The 26,084-nt window shown below is 39.2% G+C and overlaps 1 protein-coding gene across 4 annotated transcripts in view; it reads left to right on the top strand.

The window, feature by feature from the left end:
• The window catches only part of LOC139116311 (germ cell-less protein-like 1), a 353,529-nt gene that overhangs the window by 172,323 nt on the left and 155,122 nt on the right, over positions 1-26,084 (top strand). For all 4 annotated transcript variants that reach the window (XR_011548279.1, XM_070678942.1, XM_070678946.1 and 1 more), the window contains exon 9: positions 25,950-26,034. Coding sequence is in view for 3 of the 4 variants with exons in the window: in XM_070678942.1 (XP_070535043.1) it covers positions 25,950-26,034 (85 nt within the window). In the remaining variant the exon portion in view is untranslated. The remainder of the gene's footprint in view (positions 1-25,949; positions 26,035-26,084) is intronic.

Below are 26,084 nucleotides of genomic sequence, written 5' to 3'. Positions count from 1 at the left end.
CTTAGATTCCGACAGCGATTTTGAAGGTTTCACGACAGAGGAAATATCTGAGTGGAGATTGCGAGGGAAACATATCGACAGGAAAATGGCAGCGCAAGTGACATCGATCCTGCTGAACTCGCCCAGCGTTTGATCGAAGATCTACTTGCAGATGACGTTACTGCAGATCTGGAGTGGTCAGAAACTTTAAATGACAAAACAACTTTATTTCCTTTCAACGGCAACGAATCTGGCCCATTTTACAATCTTGAGTGTACGGGTGATCAGTCGGATTTTTTCCAACTGTTCATGACAGACGACTTTCTCGATCATCTTGTCCGCAAAACCAACAAATACGCGCAGTTCAGACAGGATCTTTCATAGAAAGTCGACACTGAGTGGAGTCCGGTTGACAGAAATGAAATGAAAGCTTACATTGGTGTTCTCATTTTGATGGGTATTCACTCATTGCCCGAAATACGCGACTACTGGTCAACGGATGACCGTCTTCATGTACTGGGGATAGCGAAAGTCATGTCCCATAATTGTTTCCTGAAGTTGAACCAGTATTTTCATGTCAACGATCCGTATGGCGAACCCAACCGACAAGACCCAGGCAGAGATCGTATGTATAAAGTTCGGCCGATGATCGATCAACTTCGTTCTAAATTTCCCATGAAGTTCATGGGAAGAGAAATTTTGATCGACGAGGCTATATGTAAATTCGCCGGGCGATCACCGATGATCCAGTATATGCCAGCGAAGCCTGTGAAGTGGGGATTTAAAATCTGGTCAGCTGCATGTCCACGGACTGGTTATACGTTTGATATGATCCCGTACGCTGGAAAGGGAGAGCACATGCAACATGATCTTCGCTCTAGTGTCGTCGTTGATCTGACCAGCAGATATTTTGGATTAGGACATCATATTTACTATGATAATTTCTTCAGTTCCCTTCGCCTTACCGTCGACTTGTTGAACAGGCAAACATACGTTTGCAGCACAGTTAGCAGGAACAGTAAAGGACTTCCGGCCGCAGTGTCAAAGCCAGCGACAAAGCTCAAACCAGGTGACTGTGTCAACCGAGCAAGTGGTGAAATCACAGCTACTTTGTGGCACGACAAGCATGATGTGACCCTGCTGAGTTCCAACTGCAATCCTGGCAGCCTGGAAGTTCAGAGGAAGGGGAGGGAGCTATTTGTCCCAACAGTGGTGAGGGAGTACAATAAGTACATGGGCGGCGTCGACCTCAGTGACCAGATGGCTTCGTACTACCCGATCAACAACAAGTACATGAAGTTTTGGAAGTACACTGTACTTGTTCTGGTTTTTTGTCGATCGGATGATCATCAACGCCTTTATATTGTACAGCATTGCACATTCACCAAACCCTCAATGAAGATATCGGCAGAAAGATTATCGCCTTGATCTAGCAAGTCAGCTGATTGGCGGTTCTACAAGTCGTCGGAAGCGCGGGCCGCAAAGTCAAGTCACCGAAGTCGAGAATAGCATCAACGCCGACAACATCGCGAACCACATCTGCAAAGTACTCTCTCCGAACGCGAAGCGTAAGAAGAAATGTTGTCGGCAATGCAGCAAGACTGGCAAGAAAACACCAAAGGGCTACCCTGTTGAAACAACTTGGGGATGTAAGCAGTGCAACGTACATCTGTGTAAGAACGAGTGTTTCTTGGAGTAACATGGGTCAATTTTGCGGCGTTGAGTGACTTCCGGTATGAAGACAAAACAACGTCTACATGAACTCTGATGACCTTGAAGGGGAACCCCGTCTAGATTTCACATGGAGATATGTACTATATATATATTATTGCTTCGAAACGTTTATACTTTCAAATGACTTAAAAACGTTGGCTATTTTTGCCGCCAAAACTTTTGCGTTCATGAACGTTTGTGACATTTGCTTGTTTCTGAAGTCTTAGAAAATTTAAAATAGTACTTTACCATCAGGGTAACCGACGTGCCACACTGTCTCAGGTAAGAAATTCAGAGTGTAGAATTCACGTTACGGAGACATTACATAATAAGTTTAGCCTTTGGTCCAAATTGTTTATTTTGATATGGTGTTTAAATTTAAATTTTACAAAGGAAAGTTTCATAACGTTCAACAATTTTTCTTACTATTCAACTAAGTCATTTCTGTCACACTTAAAAAAAACAACAGCGATATTTAACATAAGAAAATCATTTTATTTTTATTTTTCAAGTTCTTCCTGCCTGTAAAAGAAATCATTTCATAAAAACACCGACCAAGAAATTTACAGCGAAGTTCAAAAAAAATACGTTCACTGTATTGGCACTGAGGTGTACAGTGAGTGAAAGTTTTGGGATTTGGGGACCCCGATATGCAAATTTTCTGCTGGGCTCCGCAAAAATGTTGCAACGTTGTTGCAATGGGGCGCAAAGGGTTAATAGATGTGTATCTGCGATTTTTACAACATTAACACAGCAGGGCTTGATGTGGTCTTGTTTACATCTTTAATCAGCTACATGCTCTCAGTTACACAACACACCAGGGCCACTCCATGAATGTCAGACAGAGAAACATAAACAAATCACCACACTTTGCAATGTCATATATCTTTCATTTTTATTTGTGATGAACAAGTGAGCATGAAAGTTCAGGTAGCTTTGGGAATTGACTGGCTAGACCAGCATCATATGTTCAAAATACATTTGTAAATGTATTCGTTGAGTTCCTGATTGGACTCAATGGTGCACTGCAAGAACCTTTTCAACATAACGATTCTAATAAAACGTAAAAAAAGACAGTTTGTTACAAGGCATCCTTTTCACTGAAACACTTGCAAACATGATTATGATGTGTTCTATTACTTGTAGCTCATTTCATTTATACCATTTAGACAAATTTTTCACTACTATTTCTATTTTTAGCGTTAAGGTATTTTTAAAGTTGTAACAGCTCTAGTACCTTCTCTTTCGTTCTGTTTTTTAGGTATACTGTGATGAGAATGTTCCCTTACAGTATTTTATGATTCGATTCATCTGTAAGAACTAGGATTGCAATGATTAGACCATTGTAAGCAACAGATAACTTATCATTGTGTCCAATTGTCAGGAATTCCCAAAATTGTTTAATATGTAGATTCACTGAGACTGGACAAGTGAAAATTTCAAAACCTTCCTGAACTTTCAAGCTCATCTGTTCATCACGAATAAAAAAGAAAGATACATGACATTGGAAAGTGTGGTGATTTGTTTATGTTTCTCTGTTTGACATGCATGGAGTGGCCCAGGTGTGATGTGTAACTGAGAGGTGCAGCTGATTAAAGATATAAACAAGACCACAGCAAGCCCAGCTGTTAATGTTGTAAAAATCGCTGATACACAATACCTTGGCTTATTAACTTTTGCAGCTTGATCGGATTTCACTGTAACTGGCTGTCAACTTCAATGTGTTTTTGGTACATAGAGAAAACTATGGGAGCAAAGTTTTTCGACAAAATGTCACATGACCAGCCACTTCCTGTGTTAATTATGCACATACCTAATTCTGGGCTTAATAATAGAGCTATAGTTCTGATTTTTGGTATGTAGGGATAACTATGGGATACAATTTTTTGACAAAATATCACGTGACCTTGATGACCCTTGATCCCAAATATACATACCGGTATATGTCCATAACTCAGTAACCACAAGGGCTACACCCTTCATATTTTGTATGATGGGAAACCTTATGACGCCACAACCTGTACCTCATTAATTATTTACATATCTAATTTTGGGCAAGCCAATAGACCTGGAGGTCTGATTTTTGGTATATAGGGATAACTATGGGATACAATTTTTTTGACAAACTGTCACGTGACCACAATTACCTTTGACCTCAAATATAGATATTTCTTCATAACTCAGTAATCACAAGGGCTACACCCTTCATATTTGGTATGATGGGACACCGAATGATGACACATCCTGTACCTCATTAATTATGCATGTATCTAATTTTGGGCCAGTTAATAGAGCTGGAAGTCTGATTTTCGGTATATAGGGATAACTATGAGATACAATTTTTTTTGACAAAATATTATGTGACCTGGCTGACCTTTGAACCCAAATATACATATATGGCCATAACTCAATAACCACAAGTGCTACACCCTTCACATTTGGTATGATGGGAGACCGTATGGTGCCATATCCTGTACCTCATTAATTATGCATACATCTAATTCTGGGCAAGCCAATAGAGCTAGAGGTCTGATTTTTGGTATATAGGGATAACTATGGGATACAATTTTTTTTGACAAAAAGTCACATGACTTCGATGACCTTTGAGCTTGATTTCACAAATACTACTGTAGCCTTTCATCTTTTTTGCATATTTATTTCTCTATTGCGCCTGTGCAGACAGAGATGGTAAACATTTTGCAGAATTACTTAATCGTCTCAGAGTTGGCCAATATACACAAGAAGATATAAACCCACTTCAGCAAAAGGCTGATGAATTTTCTGGTCGAGCAGATCAATGTGAAAATGCAATTCACTTGTATACTACAATTTTAAATGTTGAAAAACACAATGAAGCAATTTTCACTAGAGTGCTGACAAGAGAAATTACGGTGGCTTTCCTGCATTCCAATGCAGTAAATGGCGCTTACTAACTTTACTAGTTGCCTAATAATAAACCCCCACATACTCCATCAGGATAGATTGGTGAACGAATGGGCCCAGCGTGAAAACCCAGAAGTAACGTAAGTTTCTTACATCTTTTGAAGACTATGGGTGACACTGTCTGCGTGCAACTGCGTATGAAATTCTGGTAACTTTAGCAGTTCCAGTTCACCCATTGCAAGAGAACATTCTTTCCAAAGACGTGAGAAACTTACGTTACTACCGGGTTTTCACGTCGGGCCCATTCATTCAGTACGGGCTCTGCTATTGGTTTGATTTGAAATGCGCCCACGTGACTTAATGTAACGCGCAGTCTTTTAAATCTGGAATGTAAGAGCAACCTGATGCGCTGAAAAACCTGCTGATTTCTCGACTTTTCGTCGGTAAGAGGTAAAAATGTTTGAGTATGATTGAGAAAGACCAATGTGCTTTGACCCTACGTCGAATTTTACCGATTTCGATGTTTACTAGGTGTATATTTGGCGATTGAAAAAAGTGTGTGGCAATGAAGTGACAACCCATGGGTAATGTTAGGCTGTATTGAATTTGCAACGCACATGTATAGTTAGGCTGTGTTGAATTTGCAACGCACACGTATAGTTAGGCTGTGTTGAATTTGCAACGCACATGTATAGTTAGGCTGTGTTGAATTTTGCAGCGCACACTTTGTTCTTTTCTGCAAATAGTATCATAAACAACAACAACAACAACAATAACAACAACAACAACAAAAAATTTACTGAGCCCAAATATATTTTTATTTATCTTCATTTTTAAATATTTCATCATCATTATTGTCATCATTGGAGATCGAAACCCCTATGGTCTCAATGGATTTTATTCAAAGTTGGTACAAGGAGATTGACCGATATCATATGCACGTCAATTTGTTTCACGATATGATCCAATATAGCTGCATGGCGGCCATTTAGTTACCACTTCTTCATGTCCTTAGCCATAACTCAGACATGTATCATCTGATTTTATTCAAAGTTGGTACAAGGACATTGACCTATCACTTCATAAATATGCATGTGTATTGGTTTCACAGTCCAATGCAGTATGATGGCTTCCTTGTGGCCATTTTGTTAGGATTTTGTCATGTCCTGAGCCATAGTTTGGATATGTATCAACTTCATGATTTTTTCCAAAGTTGATACAAGGACATTGACCTATCACGTCATAAATATGCATGCGTATTGATTTCACAGTCCAATGCAATATGATGGCTGCCTGGTGACCATTTTGTTATGATTTTTTTATGAACAGAGCTATAACTCAGACATATTTCCACCAGTATCATTCAAAGTTGGCACAAGGACATTGACCTGCGTTTATGGTTGTTGCGTGGCACAACAGAGGGTTCACGCTGACTTGTATATATTTTCGCTGTTTTGTTATGCACTTTCCACCATTATCATTCTTCAAACATGCAACTCAACGTCGGCGGCACATAATATGAATGAGCTAAAAGCATGGACTTAGCTTTTTAAAGTCTTAGGGTAGGAAAATGCAGTCAGGAACTTAATCTATGTCATCAAAAATTTTGTAACATTTCTGTTCCCCTGTGTTGTCATGTCCATCCGTGCATGCGTCTGTGCATCCGTCCATTCACACAGATATCTCAGACATGCCATGGTCAATTTCTTTCAAACTTTGCACAAGGATAGTACCCTACCCCATACAGATGCACGTCGATTTGTTTCACAATATGATTAAATTTGGCTGTGTTAGAGGACCTTTTAGTTTACACCTCCATAGACTCCCATGAATAAGGCAGTTCTCCATAGACTTCCATGTATAAGGCAGTTCTCCATAGACTCCCATGTATAAGGCAGTTCTCCATAAACTCCCATGTATAATTCAGTTCTCCATAGACTCCCTGGATAAGGCCAAGAAAAATAAAAATTTAGTTTCTCATCATATTCATATTGCAAAAAGGATGCAGTGACACAGTTTTTAGTCCCCACAGATGAAGTCCAGGGGGCTTATAGATTGTGTCATGTCCGTCCGTCCTTCCCTCCATCTGTTCACGCAGATATCTCAGACATTTTGACAAAAAGTCACGTGACCTTGGTGACCTTTGACCTCAAATATACATATTTATCCATAACTCAGTAACCACAAGTGCTACACCCTTCATGTATGGTATAATGGGACACCTTATGACGCCACATATTGTACCTCATTAATTATTTGCATATCTAATTTTGAGCTACCCAATAGAGCTAGAGGTCTGATTGTTGGTATATAGGGATGACTTAGCAATACAATTTTTTTGACCAAATGTCACGTGACCTCAGTTACCTTTGACCTCTAATATACATATTTGTCCATAACTCAGTAACCACAATTGCCAAACCCCTCATGTATGGTATGATGGGACACCTTATGAAGCCACATATTGTACCTCATTAATTATTTGCATATCTAATTTTTAATGAGCCAATAGAGCTAGATGTCTGATTTTTGGTATATAGGGATAACTTAGCAATACAATTTTTTTGACAAAATGTCACATGACCTCAATGACCTTTGACCTCAAATATACATATTTGTCCATAACTCAGTAACCACAAGTGCTACACCCTTCATATTTGGTATGATGGGACACCTTATGATGCCACATATTGTACACCATTAATTATGTGCACATCTAATTCTGAGCAAGTCAATAGAGTTGGAGGTCTGATTTTTGGTATGTAGGGATAACTATAGAATAGAAATTTTGTGACAAAATGTCATGTGACCGTGATGACCTTTTACCAAACAGATACGTTTATGTCAATAAATAAGTAACCACAAGTGCTATGTCCTTTATATTTAGTAGGATGGGATACCTTATGACAACACACGCTTTACTATTAATTTTGCACACATCTAATTCTGGGTGAATAGAGCTAGAGGTCTGATTTTTGGCATATAGGGATTAATTAGCAATACAATTTTTTTCAAAATGTCATGGACCTTGATGACCTTTGACCTTGATTATACATATATATGCATAACTCAGTAACCACAAGTTCTATACGCTTCAATTTTGATAGGATATTAGACCTTAAGATGTCACATCTTGTACCTCATTTATTATGCGCATATGTATTTCTTGGCTGGCCAATACAGCTAGAGGTCTGATTTTTTTTCCCGATTTAGAACCATAACTTAGACATGCGTCATGTGTTTCAAGTTTGGAACAATGACATAGACCTATGTGCCCATAGATCTCAACATATACACTCCAGTGATACTTCTTAATGAAGGTCTACATTTCCCTGCATATCAAGACTAATACTCCTATTACAAGTGGGGACTATGTCAAATTCCAATGACTTTTTTCCTGGTAATTTTTTTCCACGACTGATCGTGAGGTTGTGACTGTAAGTGTAAGTGTTGAATTTTTGCCAACATTTGTCTTCATGACCAGTCAAGAGGTTGTGGCTTTTAGGTTTTTGACCATAATTTCTCTCAATGGCCGGTCATTAGAGAGCTCCTTTACCATTTATTTATGAATAATAAGTTGTGTACCTTCCTGTTTATTTACGAATTCATGAATATTTTAAGCGTCCACTAGTTTTAAGGATGACATCGTGACACTGTGTCTGAGATCTTTAACCCTTTCTTTATTTTAATGCATGTGGGAAGGCTGTTGACTCAATCACTTATTCTGCTGATACGGACAGCGGATTAGCAATTTGGCAATGTTTTCGGAGCAATTGTTGTGGTGTATAGACAAGTTGGAGAGGAGATAAGGACTTGTCGGTAATATATAAAGCAGTCAGACGGTGTGGAGTTGAACTCTTTATTTGAAATATCACAGTCAAAATTAATAAAATCAAATAAGGTAGACTGTTGCACAAAAAACCCTCCCTACCCAACCCAGGGGACTGTTTTCTTTGCCCTGTGGCTGTATTGGCCGTTAGGTTGCTTATTTTAGAAACAAGAGACACAGTCTGTTAGGACGATCTATTAATTCCATTATGTAAGTTACCCTATCACACAAATGCTATTCATAGATACATGATAGTAATTGTAGAAACAAGAGACACAGTCTGTTAAAGGGAAACCTAAGTCCAGCGACTTTGACAGTTTATCCCTTCCAAAATCACCCTTGAGTAAAATGCAGCTCAAATTTGCAACATAATTGCACGCACTGACGACTACGGCACGACGAAAAGAGACATTGAAGTAGACGACATTTATGGAAATGAGCCCGGAATTCCATGGGCGCGAAAGGGCTCATGGGAGAAGCGTGCGTGACGTCATCGGCGATACATACGATTGTAGCTTGCAGCTGGAGGAGTACTGTGAACAGTTCAGCGCGTTCGTAAGACGACTATGGAGAGTTCGGACAGCGATATTTCTGACATCGAGTATTACTTTTCCCTGACTGAAATCAAACCATACTAATTTGAACCTGTCCAAGATATGTAATAATTAGAAAGCATCTCAAAACATCGTTCATATCTTGGTTGCTTGCGTTTTGTGTATGATTCAGCGGTGGGAGTCACTGTGCTTGTACACTACAGACCCTGAACTGGAGTGGAGAGACTGAGTGACCCTGCGATCCTTCAACGCTACGTTTCTAAAACAGAGTTTTCTGTATCAGTCGCTTAAAATTAATTTTTGGTTCATGAATGATACGGAATGATTGACTGATTGTACGTGTTACCGTGTAAGTCGAGCTTGGCCAGATCTTTAAGGTTGCGAAATATCTCCGATATGTATCAGAAAATATTTATTCGCGATTTGACAAATCACTGCATAAAAACCCTATAATACTTACTGTATTAACATGGATTATTGCCTGTATTTTAGCTGAAGAGTGCATATACAGATGAATACAGTCAAGAATCCATTTTTTGTATTCAGCAAGCCTGTATTCATGTGGATTCATGTGAATTCACTTGTATTATACTATAATACAGGCAACTCATTAATGTGAATTTATCTGAATTATTGGGTTTTCATGCAGTGAAATCTATTATAGTGTCGTCTGTTTTTCGAAGCTGGTGTCGAACTTAGGAAGTCGGACTTACTCAGATCTACAAAGTGATGAAATCGCCGATATAATGAATATTTGCCCGCTATTTAAAAAAATAGTATCGTCTTAAAGCTTGTTGTAAGGAATGTGTTTCATACAAGACCAGCCCAAACTCCCGATGATTTCCGATATATCCTCTGTTCAAGTCCCGATCGCCAAGTAAAAATGTTTACATGTAAAGAATGTAGGCCCTAGTTTGTGGGCCTCCCGAGTCCCGTTGATATCCGATCGGCCCTCTCGACGAAGTCCCATGTGGACATTTAATGAAAAAAAATGCTTTACATGTAAAAAATGTATTTCGTGCATTAATAAATCTAATAACGTAAAACATACAGTGTTCTTGACTTCCAGCCATGGATGCTATTTTTGAACTTAGAGTCGGACAGAGGTATTTGGGTGGTCAGATCTGTTAGGTGGTGAAATCTCTGATATACATCGGATATTTACCCACGATTTGACAAAGTATCGTCTAGTATCAGAGTTAAAGTCCTAAGTCGCTGATATTTATCGGATAAATATCCGTGATTTCGTAGACCCGGCATGCCAACACCACACAGTGCAAGTAAATCTAGGATCGTCTGGTATCGATATTAGCCTAGGAGTTCCGGCGCAATTAATATTTATCGGGTAAATATAATATCGGCGATTTCTCACACCCGGCGTGCCGAGACACAGTAGGCAAAAAGTCATTCCAATATCTTGTGATATCAATATTACAAGGTATAGTGCCGAAATTGCCTATATTTATTGGTTATATATCGGAGATGTGGCAGACCCGGGATGTCAAGATAAGAGACGCTTTGTGTAGTTTCGTCTTCGGATTTTAGAGTCCCCGGCCGAAATCGCCAATATTAATATTTATCTGGTTAAAACCGGCGATAGTAGGCTGACTCAGCATGTCAAGATACGAACCGCATTGTGTAGTATCGTCTTGTATCGGTATCAGAATCCCGAAATCCCTTATAAAACAATCATCCTGAAAGAATTAGAACATAACGTTGTATCTTTTACAGATTTTTAAACTCGCCCGACTTTCTTTAGCCAGTGTCTTCGAAAAAGCTGTTCTGTGGGAAGATGGTAAAAGCTGACTCCGTTTGTTCTTCCCTGAGTGATTTTTGCACTCAACTGAACAACAGTTAACTATTTTTTATGCTACTGAGCATTAAAGAGTCGTAACGTGCAGAACTGTACTCCTGCAGTCATAGACTCCAATGCTTTGGTAGGCTGTCACACACGTTTGTGTATCGCCTATGACGTCACGCACGCTCCTCCCATGAGCCCTTTCGCGCCCATGGGATTCCGAGCTCATTTCCATAAATGTCGTCTACTTCAATGTCTCTTTTCGTCGCTCCATAGTCGTCGGCGCGTGCAATTATGTTGCAAATTTGAGCTGCATTTTATTCAAGGGTGATTTTTGAAGGGATAAACGGTCAATGTCGCTGGACTTAGGTTTCCCTTTAAGACGATCTATTAATTCCATTATGTAAGTTACCCTATCAGACAAATGCTATTCATAGATACATGATAGTAATTGTAACCAAGGTATTACATTATCAATGTACTACTGCCACCCTTGATATCACAATCAGTGACTCTGATAAAGGTGTACATGAGAAAGTTAAGCAAGTGAATGTTCTTGCCTTTAGTCTCACGTAGCTTAAGCAAATATGTACAGTACCAGAATCATAACTTGTAACCGCATTTTGCGGTATGCGGCAAACCTTGCGGTAACTGTGCGGTAGCATTGTTCTCTGTCACAAGGTCTGTGGTATCTGTTGTCTCATGCCCACTTCCCATTGTTTTATTGCCGCAAACACTGCAGCAACACGTTTGCGGGAACTCACTGACGCCTCAAAACATGTGGTAACAGCAGTGCGGCAACACACTGACAACTCAAATGCTGCGGTAACACCTAGTTGTGATCACATTCTATTATTCTAAATGTTGAAACTTGTGCGGCAACTGAATGATTGACAGCTTCAAAACCACAGCTGAAGAAATTGCGACTCTGTACTACAAACCAAATATAAATGCTAATTTGAACTTCACAGTACGGTCAACTGTAAGCCTACACAGCAAGACAATAAGGGTGATTGGGAGTCAACTTAGCATACTATTCACAGTAATTGAGCACAAAATCGCCAAAATCGTAAGGGAAATATAAATCATGTCTTTCTGTTTGGTATACAATACAATAAATAGCCTATCACTGAAAAATGTTTCTCTGGCTGGGTGGGCCTGGTGCGGATTTTGTGAGTTTGAATCCGATCGATAATTTAATGAATTTCTTAGATAAAGATGACATCACTGATCGGAGAGAGATGTGATTTCGAAGAGAAATTTATTCGATGATTGTAAGTCACGGTCCGGTGGTAAGTTGATTCCACAACACATCACAGAAGACAAGTAAACACAATAATTTTTCTCGAGATGTTTTCTCTTTTTTAATGCAAGAAGTGAATGCCGGTGAACTCAGAACTGATCACTGGTCTGTACCAGTCATTTCAACTCCAGTGGTTGGTATTAGCTTAATAAATACAGTTTTAAAATTTCCACAAGTATGATCCACGACTAAAAATGCAGAATTTTTGTTGCAACTTCAAAGCTTTCCTCGTTTTCACTCATAAATTATCGTCAACCGATCATGACACCGGTTCCATAGCTTAATGCTTATATCATGCGAGGAGGTGAAAAGTGACCATGTACTCCCTTGTGACGGCGTCAAAGTGTACGGAGATAATCTAGGATAAGTGGTGTTAAGTCTTCAAAGACAGTAAATTGCGAACAATAATTCTACAGAAGCATTTATTTCTCTTTCGACGGGTGAAACCACAGCCATCCATGCACTGTGTAATCTGCTAGATCGATCGTGAAACTAACAGGTAGTCTGTAAAAACAACTGGTCATCAGTGTAGTGCACATCTCATCAACATGACTTTCCTCTTTTACATCATTTGTACTAACTTTTGTCACTGTCATTTAACAATCTGTGGAGAGACTGTGCTCTATAATACCATAGAAGTATACCGCCAACGTAATATTTAGAACTGTCGTATCTCCTTATGTTTCTCGGTCGGACAAAGCCCCCCTACGACAGTACGGTCATATAAGTCCCCGCAACCTAGTATAGAAAGAATCGTAGTCTACACCACAACAATGTGCATTGTGGCATAGGCAGTAACCCATGTTTGTGCTTGGAAATGCCCGATTGGAAAATTTCACAGTTTACGGTATTGTCTATCGAAATCATCTTGGTCACTATTTGAACTAGATATTTTGGCAATTTTACTCTAGAAATTTAATGTGAATAAATGGCGACTTTTACCTGTATGTAATAGACCTTGGTGTTCCTGTAACAGCAATCGAGAGCTGGGTACATACCGAGCCAAAAAAAGAAAAGTCTTGGATTTTAAAATTCGCTTTAGTTTTCGCAAAATGAGCCTTCCTTCAAAGCATCAACTTGATGAGTTTTGCATAAATTATCAGCCCTTGTTCACGCTCGTCAAGCTGCAAGCTGTATCTTCACTTCCAGGCTTTTTACCGGAAGTTACTGAAACTGGCTCCCAGTCGCCTGACTTTTCTCGGCGGCTAAGTTCCAAAAAGTTATGGTAACTGCATAGCTGGCCAAGCGAGGTGATCATCCGGCGATCTATCCCAACAGCCCTACCACTCAGGGCGACGGTCTACTTATATTTAAATGTAATCCTTCAATTTACACTATGTTTTGATATGCCCACAGACTTGGAGCCAGTCTAACTGGAAGTTTGAGAAACGGTCTGTCAGACTAAATATATTCATTACAGGTGGAAAATCTGGCGCCAAAAGTTAGCGTTACTTTCGCCTAATAACAGTGTACACGACCGATATCTCCTTGTAATAAACCCACATCAGTTGAATTTTTATTTAGACGCTTGATGTTAAATCGTTTGGATTGTTTGTCTTTTTTCGAGATTCAATTCAAACTGTAATTTCTTAGAACTATTTTTTCTTCACCCCAGAATTGCATACGTTCTTTGAATTGGAAACTGGGTGAGGCATTTTATGTGAGCTACATAGCAAGGCTTGGAAATGTCTGTCTCTGTGTTCATTTTGCTGCATGCAGTGTGGTTCTACGTTTCGTTTGATGCGTGATCTACTTGCTTCTTTCCTAAATTACGCTATCCCGTCGGCTAGTACAGTAAAACCTGCCAAAATCGAACTCCTACGGGACTAATAAATTTGGCCGGTTTGCACAGTGGTTCGGTTTGGAGAGGGTGGGCGTGGTCAACCACATTTAGCATATTCACCCAACACACATAGACGCTCACAGGCAGCTCGCACACATCAGACTAGACAGACAGAAAACCACACGTCATTAAACTTTACACAACTTTGTTTAAAATTGCACTAATAAATGTATCTATTTCCAAAAAAAGTTGTTTGTGTCTTTTGAAAACATACAAATGCATACACTCGTACGGGAACACGAAACTCCAGTTCATAATACTGTCCGAGTCACATATAAAATCACATCACACTTTAAATGTTTACTTCTTGCAAAACCATGAATCCAGTGTTGATTGCTTTGCCTGACTTCGTTGCATGACGATCGCTGCTTCAACGACACTCTTGGCTTCCTGAATTTGATGGAGAATACGACAGTCTTTGTTGGTGGCAAAATTCCGCAACTTCAATAACATCTCCAGTGCATCAGCATACGACAAGTTTTCTTCGATGTCGTTGTCTTTGGACAGCGGTACTTCGTCGGCGTCATAATCTTCGTCAGGGTTGCAGTTCTCTCGATCGGCGATGATCCACCAGCTGACGTTCCCAATCACCAGTGTAGGTCTCTTCAGTTGGCATGCTGTCATCAAAACCGATGTACAGGTTCGCGTCGACATCAGCGATACCAGACGATTGGTTACCTTCCCTGATCAGCGTTGCCACTTCCTCACAGACACGATCTTCCTCGTTGTCATCGGTCAACTCATCAGAAGTCCCGGGGGCAGGAAAGCCGGCCTTGACAAAACACTTCGTTATGGTCGATTCCGTTGTTTCACCCCATGCTCGGCTGATCATGTAGACGGCATCTAACACTGTGACGGACTTTGCAACTTCGCTTGCTGATCGGCAAGTGTCAATCTTGGCAATAACTGATCTCAGGAGATGTTTACGGTAGCGTGCCTTGAAAGCTCTGATGATGCCTTGGTCGAGGGGTTGCAGGCGGGAGGTCGTGTTGGCGGGCAGAAATTTCAACATCACGTTTGACAGTCTGATGTCTGGCGCGTGGGATGAAACATTGTCGAGAAACATGGGAATCTTCCTTTTCCGTCTCCGCATGGTGGAATTGACATCTTGCAACCACTCGGTGAATAAATCAGTCGTCATCCATGCCTTTTTATTTGACCTCCATGTGACCGGTAGAGAGCCGATGTCAATGTTGCGAAAACAGCGTGGCTTCGCGGCTTTACCAACAACCAGTGGCATCAGTTTCTCTACCGTTAAACTGCATGCAAACATCACTGTAAGTCGTTCTTTGGACTGTTTACCACCTTTACAGTCCTCAGTTCTTAAAGCTAAAGTCCGATCTGGCAATGCCCTGTAGAATACGCCACTTTCATCACAGTTAAAAATGTCCTCTGGCACGAAGCCTTGACACAGCATGGGTAAACGCGCCCGAAATTTGTCAACAATTTCGTCTGAGACGTCTGCGCTCTCACAGCTGACCTTCAGTGACCTCACATTGTAACGGCTTCGCCAACTCTCTAACCAGCCATTCGATGCTTTAAAGTCGTGAATCTGCAGACTGTTGGCAAAAGACAGTGCTTTCTCCTGCAGTAAAGGGCCAGAAATAGGAATATTTTTGGCTCTCGCCTGCTGAAACCAGTCCCACGTTAAAGCGTTGACATCGTGAAACTTTGCTGAGTGGTTGAGGCGTTGCCGGTTTGCATCAGCGTTTGCTTCGAACTGCGCTACGTACTCATCTTTCTTCTTGATGATGTCGGACACTGTTGACTTTCCGATGTTGTATTTTTCGCCCAATTTTTTCATGGTCAGTGATGATGATTGGAGACATGGGTCTGTACCGGTAGTAGGCACAACAAATACTTGTGCGGCGGTAAAAACTACTAGCCCGTGAGCTTGGGGTAGTGGATCTGCTCATCCCTGCAATATATATTCCTATTCTGATGAACGGAGAACCCGGGACCAGAACCCGGAAGTACTAGTCAAGGCAATCAGAGTTGAATGGTTGATCCGATGATGGTCCAAACAATTTTCGGTGCGAAAAATGCATTTCACAAGCATGGCTTCTGACTTTAAAAAAAATTTATCCGAATAACAGTTTTATTCGCATTTTGTGAGTATGGCGAGCGCTAGCGCAAACACTGTCAGGGTCTTGCCTCTAGACATTTATAAAACGAACAATGTGTTACATTACACTCTTTCATTTTCCGATGCAAGCATTGTATCGATCAGTCACGTTTTAAATCCCTGACATTGATAAAAACTAATATTTCTTGAAAAGTCTTTCGAGAAATATACAGAGACCAATTAAAAGACAAGATTTCAAAATTGTTTCAGACTGGTCGGGTCGCTGAGTACACATCGCTATGTACATGTTACATAAGTGAACAACTCACATTCACAGACTTGTTGCAAAACATCTGGCCTTGACTATAAGAATGAAAAAATATGGACAAGGTCTGGTCTTTCCAAGTTTTAGTTTAGAACTGATCAAAATCCTATGAATTGCATTTTCACTGCGATTAGCGGTTGAATTTCTTTGTGACTGGGCAACGACGTTTTTCATACTCGTGCTTTTTACCACTTCGTGAAAATGGTATCACCCATCCAACTCTATATGTACGTGTATCGATCATTATACTAAATTAGAGAATGCATAAAAAAACAACGGTCGCGGTCATGGGTTCAAGGACGTTCTCAAGGAGACATCCTCTTCAAGTCTGTCACGGATATTTTACTGGCTTTGAAAACTTACGAAAGCCAGTGTTCGAAATTCGTGGACATTGCAACCAGCCACCAGGGCAGGTAACTTGAAAAAGTTGTCTTCCCTGGTAAAACTAACCTGTTCTGAGATAATTATACCTCGCAGATCCAATGTAGTAAAATTAAAAAACAAATAACACTACCAGTAACAGACACTGTGCTCTCCATCGGTTTTATGTTCCGTTAGAAAAATTACGAATTTGGGTAAAAAAATAAACAGTGAGCACCAAATAAATTCAAGAGAATGTTGCCCAGTCAATTTATTACATTTTAAACCACTAGTACGTGTCCTTTCCACTCAGGTCTTGAACAGGAGTGCCAGGGACAAGGAAATGAGAACTTACATTTCAATAAAATTTGCTTGAAAGACTACAACTTGCATTTCGTCCTTTGCTCTTATGTCAATAGTTTAACGTGATGGTACGCTAGTTTGTACGTTATATCACAGGTGGGGGGGGGGGGGGGGAACTGTGGTTATATGAGTCCGTACCAGCTAAGTCAATGGTAATAATGTTGTAGAAAAATGCAAGTGATTTCATTGGCTAACGTATTCTGTTTTATTTGTCAGTGAGAAAAGATCTGACTTGATTTTTCCGAGGTAGCCAAATTGGCGCACTATCTTACGGAGGCGCGAAGGCAAGGTTTGTCTGTCCAGTGTCTGTTTTCAAAATTATCTAAGCGCTCACGCATGCAATGTGCTCAGAGAAGTATTACACAGTGGGACTAAACTGGTCACTAAAACACTGGAAATTCATTCTCTGTGTGGAACAAAAAACTAGATAATTAAATATCAAACTGACATGTCATTATGTTGAAAATCCAGTTCCGAAAATGAGCAATAAATCGCGGAAGTATTGATACCGTCATCAACTACGCAACCTGTCTGATCAGGCATTTAGAAGCAAACATGGCTGCCACAATCAGAAGTATAGCTTGTGTCTACCGGTATTTTTATGCTGCTACACAAGACGCCGCAGTGTAAAATACAATGCTGGGCTTCGGAAAATTGAGGCAGGTGTATGATCGTGCTGCCGTAAGGCGACTTTATCCGACCAGGGAAAGATGACGAGATACGACAGAAGTTTTAATATTACAATCGAGGTACACCTCTATTGTATTACACAGCACCGTTGCGTTTCTCTCCATGAGTTCGTGAAGGGACAGATTGTCAATGTTAGTTCAAAGTAAAGAAATTCTGGTGTGAGAAAGTCATGTCATTGCGATGTGCAGTGTTGTTTTAAAAAGCTATACATAAAGCAAGAAATAAATCTAAGACTATCTGCGCCCCTGAAGTATGTACGATTACGTCGTTGTGTGCATTGTTACGTTGTACATGATTTTTGTGTATTCATTTCGGGAATTGAAAATTAGACAGAGATATATGCGTCAGAAAATGTAAGAGAGTTCAAGAAATATTGAATTTCGTATTTATCAAAGTCGGGAATGGAATATGCATTGTCATGAATGTCCTCGGCAGCTCATGAAGGTGCACTTAAAAGAACATAAACATTTGTTCTCCTAATCAATCCAATTGCGTATTAACAGCATGTACATTACAAGTATTAACAGCATGTACATTACTGCACATTACAAGTAGAATTACGACACTGTCTTCTTCTGCACTTCGCTGCACTTCTGTTACATTTGCCCATAGTCCCTCCTTAAAAGGGACTGTGGTTTGCCGACAGTGACAAGGATGAGTTATCACTCTCCGAGTGTACGAGCGCTAAGTCATTGTCACGTACTGTAAAGTGGCAATGACATGATACATGTCAAGCAACTGACAAGGCAACCTCTTCCACAAAATTCAGAGTATGTTGCGTCACCACTGAAAGCGTTGTTGACTGCCAACACGAGATTACATATCCATCAAAATTGGCTAGTTAAAATCGAACAGCAATGGGACGCAAAGCCTGCCTATGATTGATTCCGCCTAAGGTAAATTTCGTTAATGGTTACATTACAATGAAATGCTTCTGTCATGATCTCAAACAAGGGAAAAGAAAGAAGATTTAAACCACTTTTGCCGAGTCATTTTTAGCGGATTCAGTTTAGAAGAAATATTTATCACTGCAGTTATTTTCGAAATTACTTTAATCACGGTCCCCACACAAATTGTGAGGGACCGTGCTTTAATCGACAATATTGCCACTTTTATGACAACGTTATGTGTTAGGTCATGCAGAGTCCAAAGGTCATCGTACGTGATGTGCATTGCGGCCATGCTTTTGCAATGACGATGCGATCTAAACTTTCTCTATAATTTCGCGGGTCATTTATCCTACTTTGCGCCAAAGTTTTGGACCTAACATGGCATTGCATTTACAACTGTCGCGTTATTTTACTCAAATGAGAATGAAATCGTTGGGTTTTTAACAATACCTTAGCTGCTACGTGCCACCTCTCTCCGTATGGTACGGAATAAATGAGACTGTGAGACTGTATTTAGTATCGATTTGGCCCCTTGACCATCATCTGCTCGACAATTATATGCCACGAATTACAACCGTTGACATAATTTTTTTGTAAAACGAACTCATAAACTAATCACTCTTTTTGATTGCGTAGCATTTATCTGACGCATAACGCAACTTCAGAATGATTATGAAGAAAGGAAAGACGAAAAATACAAGATCTGGGTTTCATAATTAATTGTATATGATAGCTGTCATTTCTTGGTCTTTTCATTCTATGCCTGTGTTAAAAGGACGAAAGTGGTTAAAACAATAATATAGTGATCAAATAATAATGTATTTAATAAAAGTTTGTTGCTAGACTCCAAACTCACATTTATGAATTCATTCAGAATTAAGTACAACGCAACTCTGAAATTGCCGAGCCATTCCCTCTATATTTGGAAGTTCCTTTTTAAAACTTTAAAGCGCAGTGGTCGTCGCGCTGCGCGTGCGTGATATTTTTGTGATAAACATAAATTTTTGTAAACATAAGTCTTCTCAACTTCAATAGGAGTGAGATGGGAGCAGTCCCCCACTTTGTTAAGGCCATTGCAAGACTCAACATCATGCAATAGTAAAATATTAAGATCGGAAACGAACTTAAGTGGTGTATTTCTATCTATAAACTCGTGTAGAGCTACGAACATTGGGACACTACACTCAGCACATTATGTTGCTGAGTTTACTGCACGCAGACACAGTGAACAAAAAGGTTTGATCGCGCGCGATCACGCTGTTTATACACAATGCTATGGTACAGTACAGTGAAAATACATGACTAAAATTGTAAACATTGCCTATATATGTAGACCAGCAACAAGCACAATGCCTAACACAAAAATTACACTCAAGACCATGATCGGCAAGCCAGAGCAGGACACGGGAGATGTTGTTTGGAGACGGTCACGGCGTTGACGTACATGGATATAGAGAATCCGGTCCCACAACGTACCGGCCCGCGACGACTTGGCCCACAACCAACTGTTGATCACCATGCCTTACTTCTCCTAGTATTACGTGGTTAGAAATAGTAAAATGACAGGAAACAATAGACAAAACGAGCGGGTTTTCGCGGCATTTGGGAGGAAAATTGCACGGCTACACCGTGCATCTACGTATCGAGAGATCCTGTGCCCCGGTCCTGTGCACGGTCATGGCAGTGATCCAACCGCTAGCTTGTGCGGGCCTACCGGTGCTGGGCAAACTTCGTTGTTGTACCTCCTGATTGCCGGGTAGGTCTGAATCCTCTTTCAAGAGAGATAACCCCCACATAACAAGAAGACCTATGAAAGGTCCTTCGCTTGACTTGATACCTGTACTAGGAATTCTCGTTTGCACCCCAAAACGGGGTAAACTTTGTAGTTGAGTTGGATTCTCCACAGCCGAGTGTAGCGCGCCATATACCCGGTTTGACACGGACGTTCATACAGACCACGGAACGGAACAGATGCAGAGATGCTTCTTGCTGCAGCGGGCATTGCTCTGCGAGCTGTAGACTTCTGTAGTTTGGGTTGTTGTCTTTGTACTCCTGTCAGGCCTCTTGAAATGAAAGCTCTCGTCCTTGCTAGCGATGTCGAAAACTATAGCCCGGTCGTTGATAGTCTGTTGGCGTATACATGCGGATGTATGCGTACGTCTAGCTCTATGGCTCGAGCGATAACAGTAGCCGAGCCGCATTCAACTGATTCAAGAAAATCATGAGCAAATGTTATCTCAATCCAGCGTGCAATTATTGTTCAATATTTAGCAGATATTTAACTTAGATTAATTGACCTTTTATTGCGTGTTACATTTGGTTAGTTGGTATGCTTGTGACAGATCAGCCGCCATTTTAACAAGCGGCAATATCGCAAACATTAATCAACCCGTAACATGTGCGGCGTTCTTGGATTTGTTTACAACAGAGGGGGACCCCCTCAGGAGGATGCGCAGCGCGACGACCACTGCGCTTTAAATGTTTATTTAGTATTCTGTATATTCGATGGTCTTCATTTCGCTGGTATTGCTATCAATGACAAAGGAGACGTAAAATGTCGTTTGCTGACATGACATGCTCATCAAAATTGCAGGAAAGCTGCATAAAGCCAGCCTATGGTTGATTTCCGAGTTGTTGTACTCATATGGGAATTAAATCGTTGCGTTTTTAGCTACTATAGACTATAGTCTATAGAAGCTATTGGGATGGGTATCCGTCCGTCGTCAGTCTGTATGTATGTATGTATGTATGTATGTATGTATGTATGTATGTATGTATGTATGTATGTCCGTTTGTGAGGCGTCCGTCCACTCAAATATCTTGAGAACCACAGTACTTACTGATTTGATATTTGTTGTGTAGATTAAAAATGTGATTTTGAGAAACTGCTTTTTTTAATTTTTTGATATTGTTGAAAATAGGCAATTTAATGCCAAAAAAGGCGTTTTTGGTAAAAAATCTTCTTCTTCATAACCTCTAGTCAGACAGCTTTGTTATTTGATAGACAGGTCCCTAGGGATAACCCAACTTAAATTTGTTAATATTGTGATGAAATATGCAAATGTGTATTTTTAAGGAATTTTTTTGTCATTTTTGGTCAAAATTTGACTTACATTGTATGTTATTCTTGTACTGTATAAACCCTATCAATTCACCCAGAAAAAAAATAATTAATATGATTTTAAATAATTGAATTAATTAGGAAATCATCAAAGCCAAAATAATTTTAGTGTAGAATTATCAGAAAGTTCAACTTTTTTGACAGTTCATAGTGAAATGCTTACCATCTTGGAGGATTAAAACACGTAAAGGCAACTTTCCTGAATCCCAACTTTGACATAATCTGAACCGTCATTTATTGTGCCCTGTATGTTATCTAATAGTTTGTCATGATAGGGTGGTCAAATAAATAGAGATAGAGAAAGTTCTAATTTCCATTTATGGTTGACTTGGTAAGGATAAAATAAAATTACTTTTTGAGGAAAAAAATAGAGTGGTCAATTAAAAGAGTGGTCAAAGTGATAGGGTTTTTATGGTAAAGCTGGCCTGTAAGATTTCTTATAGCAGTTATGCAATCTGTGTAAACAGTGCAATGAAAGTGTTACATGATTCCTTATAATGCTTTTGATGACCTTGAAATTCTTACGTTTCAAACATTTGTCTCTTCAGTGTGCTTTCTCTGAGTACGTACTGTCTCAGCTTATTCAACAGAACTTACTTACAATGTTAATTTGAAAGTTAAAATGTGCTTGGTTAATAGGATGAAAATACTTATAAAGATAAGCAGCTTAAGATTCTTTATAACCTGACAGATATGCTGTTTTTTCATGACGTAAATCTTGATTTAAGCAAGTCTTGTTAGCTCCGCTGTCAGCGACGCGGAGCTTATCAAATAGGTTGATTTTCCGTCGTTGTTGTCGTCGTCCGTCGTCGTCCGTCAACAATTGCCTTCTCCTCTGAAACTGCAAGTCCAATTGCTTTGAAATTTTATGTGCAACTTACTTGGGGTGACCTTACTTAAGTTTGTTCAAATCGTGGTGAAATTTGCATATTTGTATTTTTGGGGCATTTTTTGGTGTTTTTGGTAAAAAAATCTTCGACTCTGAAACCGCTTGTCTGATTGCTTTGAAATTTGATATGCAGTTTACTTAGGGTGACTTCAGACAGATTTGTTCAAATTGAGGTGAAATTTGCATATTTGTATTTTAAGGCAATTTTTGTCATTTTTGGTAAAAAAATCTTTAAAAATCTTCTTCTTCAAAACTTCCTGTCAGATGGCTTAGTTATTTAATATATATGTCCCTAGGGAAGATCTATTTCAGATTTGTTCAAATTGTGCAGAAATATGCAAATTTGCATTTTTGAGGCAATTTTTGCGATTTTTGGTCAAAAAATGTATTTCTCAAAAAGTACTGGTCTGATAGTTTTAAAATTTGGTATACAGGTTTCTATAGATGAACTTAGTAATATATTGAATATCTTATGAAATCTGTAATTTTGTGTTTTTGGGGCAATTTTTGCCATTTCTTGGTCAAAAAACGGATATTTCCAAAACTACTCATCTGATAGCTTTGCAATTTGGTATACAGGTTTCTACAGATGAGCTAAGTAATATGTATTGAATTTCTGATGAAATCTGTCATTTTGTAGTTTTGGGGCAATTTTTGCCATTTTTGGTCAAAAAATGTGTATTTCCAAAACTTCTCATCTAATAGCTTTGAAATTTGGTATAGAGGTTTCTATAGATGAACTAAATCATATTTATTGAAATTATGATGAAATCTGCAATTTTGAATTTTTGGGTCAATTTTTTCCATTTTTTGTTAAAAAATGTGTTTCTCAAAAAGTACTGTTCAACAGCTTTGAAATTTGGTATACAGGTTTCTATAGATGAACTAAATTTGATCTTTTGAAATTATGATTAAATCTGCAAATTTATTTTTTGGGGCAATTGTTGCCATTTCTGGTCAGAAATTTTATTAGCTCCAAAAAACTACTCATCAGATAGCTTTGATTGACATTTTCTTAGGGATGATCCGATGTGATATATTCAATGTAAGATGAAATCTTCTATTGTGTATTTTTGCAGCTATTTTAGCCACTTTTTTCTGGCCACTCCATTGAGCTATCAAAGATTTCCACCTTCTTCATCAACATGTGTCAAAAATAGTTATTGTCTACATAAACACAGCGGAGCTATATCGGCCGCTAGGTCGCTTGTTTACTTTAATTAGAATGTAATTAACTCTCGTTTATTAGCTACGATAGACTAATATAGTCTATAGAAGCTATTGGGATGGGTATCCGTCGAGCGTCCACCATCAGTCTGTATGTATGTCTGTACCGGTATGTATGCATGTATGTATGTATGTCCGTTTGTGAGGCGTCCGTCCACTCAAATATCTTGAAAACCGCAGTACTTACTGATTTGATATTTGTTGTGTGGATAAAATGTATGATTTTGAGAAACTTTTTTGTTTAATTTTTTGATATTGTTGAAAATATGCAAATTAGCACCAAAAATAGGCGTTTTTGATAAAAAATCTTCTTCTTCATAACCACTGGTCAGACAGCTTTGTTATTTGGTATACAGGTCCCTAGGGATAACCCAACTTAGATTTGTTAAAATTGTGATGAAATATGCAAATCTGTATTTTTAAGGAATTTTTTTTCCATTTTTGGTCAGGCCATCCTGAAATGAGCTATCAAAGATATCCACCTTTATCAATACATGTGTCACAAAAAGTTCTCTACATAACACAGCAGAGCTCTGTCGACTGTTGAGTCGCTTAATTTTCAAAACCGCTGGTCAGACAGCTTTAATATTTGGTTTACAAGTCACTAGGATGACCTTAGTGAGATAATTTCATACAGTCAGGAAATACTTAATTTTGTATCCGTGTCTATAGTAGCTTCAGGGACTTTGGCCCTATGTTCAAAAATAGCTGATACGTGTAACCTCTCCGAACGGTGCAGGATAAATGTGAGAGCGTATTTAGTATCGATTCTTCGGCCCCTTGACAATCATATACTCGACATCTATGCCACGAACAAGAAACAACTTACAACTGCGTAGACATGAGTTTTTCGTAACAACGTACTCATCAACTAATCACTCTGTTTTATTGTGTAGCGTTCATCTAACGCATAATACAACTTCAGAACATCATGAAAAAAGGAAAAGACGAAAAATACAAGATCTGGGTTTTCGTAATAAATTTTATTTCCTATGCGAGCTGTCGTTTCATGGTGTGTTTAATCCTATGCCTGTGTAAAAAGGACGCAAGGGTTAAACAGTAATACAGTAATCGGGCAATACTATATATACATACAGTGTAATAAAACAGATTGTTGCCAAACTGAAAGCTCACAGATTCATGAATGAACAGTGTTTCTGTTCATTTTGTCAACAATACCATTACTGTACATACTACTTTCTGTATTGATATTCAAAATATTTCAGAAGGAAAGATTGTGATTTTATGTATTATCAAGTGCTTCGTGGCATCGGGCTAGACCATTCGATAATAATTTTCTTGGACATCCATAGTGAACAAGGCATCGTCAACTCCATATCGATAATGCAATGAGTTTAGCTGCGTGCTTTTTGGAGCAACAACATACAATCAATCGATCTTTTCTCCAAATGTTTGCACTATAAAACATTGACTGTGCAAAAAGTTGCTACATCTTATAATTAAGGAATTGGAGCGTCAAGAACGTGACAAAACGCGACATAATAGGAGTATTTTATGTACATTACAAAGGGCACTTTTGACATTCTTTCCATTGTGAGATAGGGTCGTGTTTTCGACGCGTCTTGGATGCGTCTCGGATGCGTCTTGAACGCGTCTAAATGCCATCAAAAACCAGCCGAGTCTGAATGAATTTTTTGCTGTATACTGTACATTTCCGTACACTTTCAGAATCACTTACAAAGAGTACAAAGAAAATAAATGCAAGAAATGCTTCCAGGTACCCAACTTTGCCTAGATCACTATGGTGAAAACTTGTGACCGTGATCGTAAACTCAGAGGGCGGGGCAAAAGCAAACCTTCACAAAAGGTCTGTGCATTAACCAACTTGGGGTCATTAACACCTTGTCAATTGCCGCAATACTGCACGTTCTTTTGTTGTACTCGTCGCAACTGCTGCGGGAACTATTGTTCACTTACCGCATTTACCGCAATCGAGGACTAAGAAAATCAACAGCTAACAAAAGAGGTGTCACCGCGAAGTTACCGCACCAGCAGTTACTGCAACTGCGCAGCAAAAGCTACAAATTATGTGATTCTGGTACTGTAAGTATACAATGTTGTTCCACTAAACTTAGTCTTGAATTATAATTTTTCAGTGGGTTTATCTTAAACTAGTACCATCATGGAGTGGAAACTTAAAACAGTTGTCACAAGACTCAGATGCATACTTCAGAAGATTTTGTGAGTAGAACAGATAAGTTAATTGTTATAAAAAAGTATTTATTGTTTGT

Source organism: Ptychodera flava, chromosome 17 (genome assembly GCF_041260155.1).
Source record: "Ptychodera flava strain L36383 chromosome 17, AS_Pfla_20210202, whole genome shotgun sequence".
In the NCBI taxonomy this organism is placed as follows: Eukaryota; Metazoa; Hemichordata; class Enteropneusta; family Ptychoderidae; genus Ptychodera; species Ptychodera flava.
The sequence above is the reverse complement of the archived record's forward strand: the minus strand, read 5'-3'. Positions and strand labels throughout refer to the sequence as shown.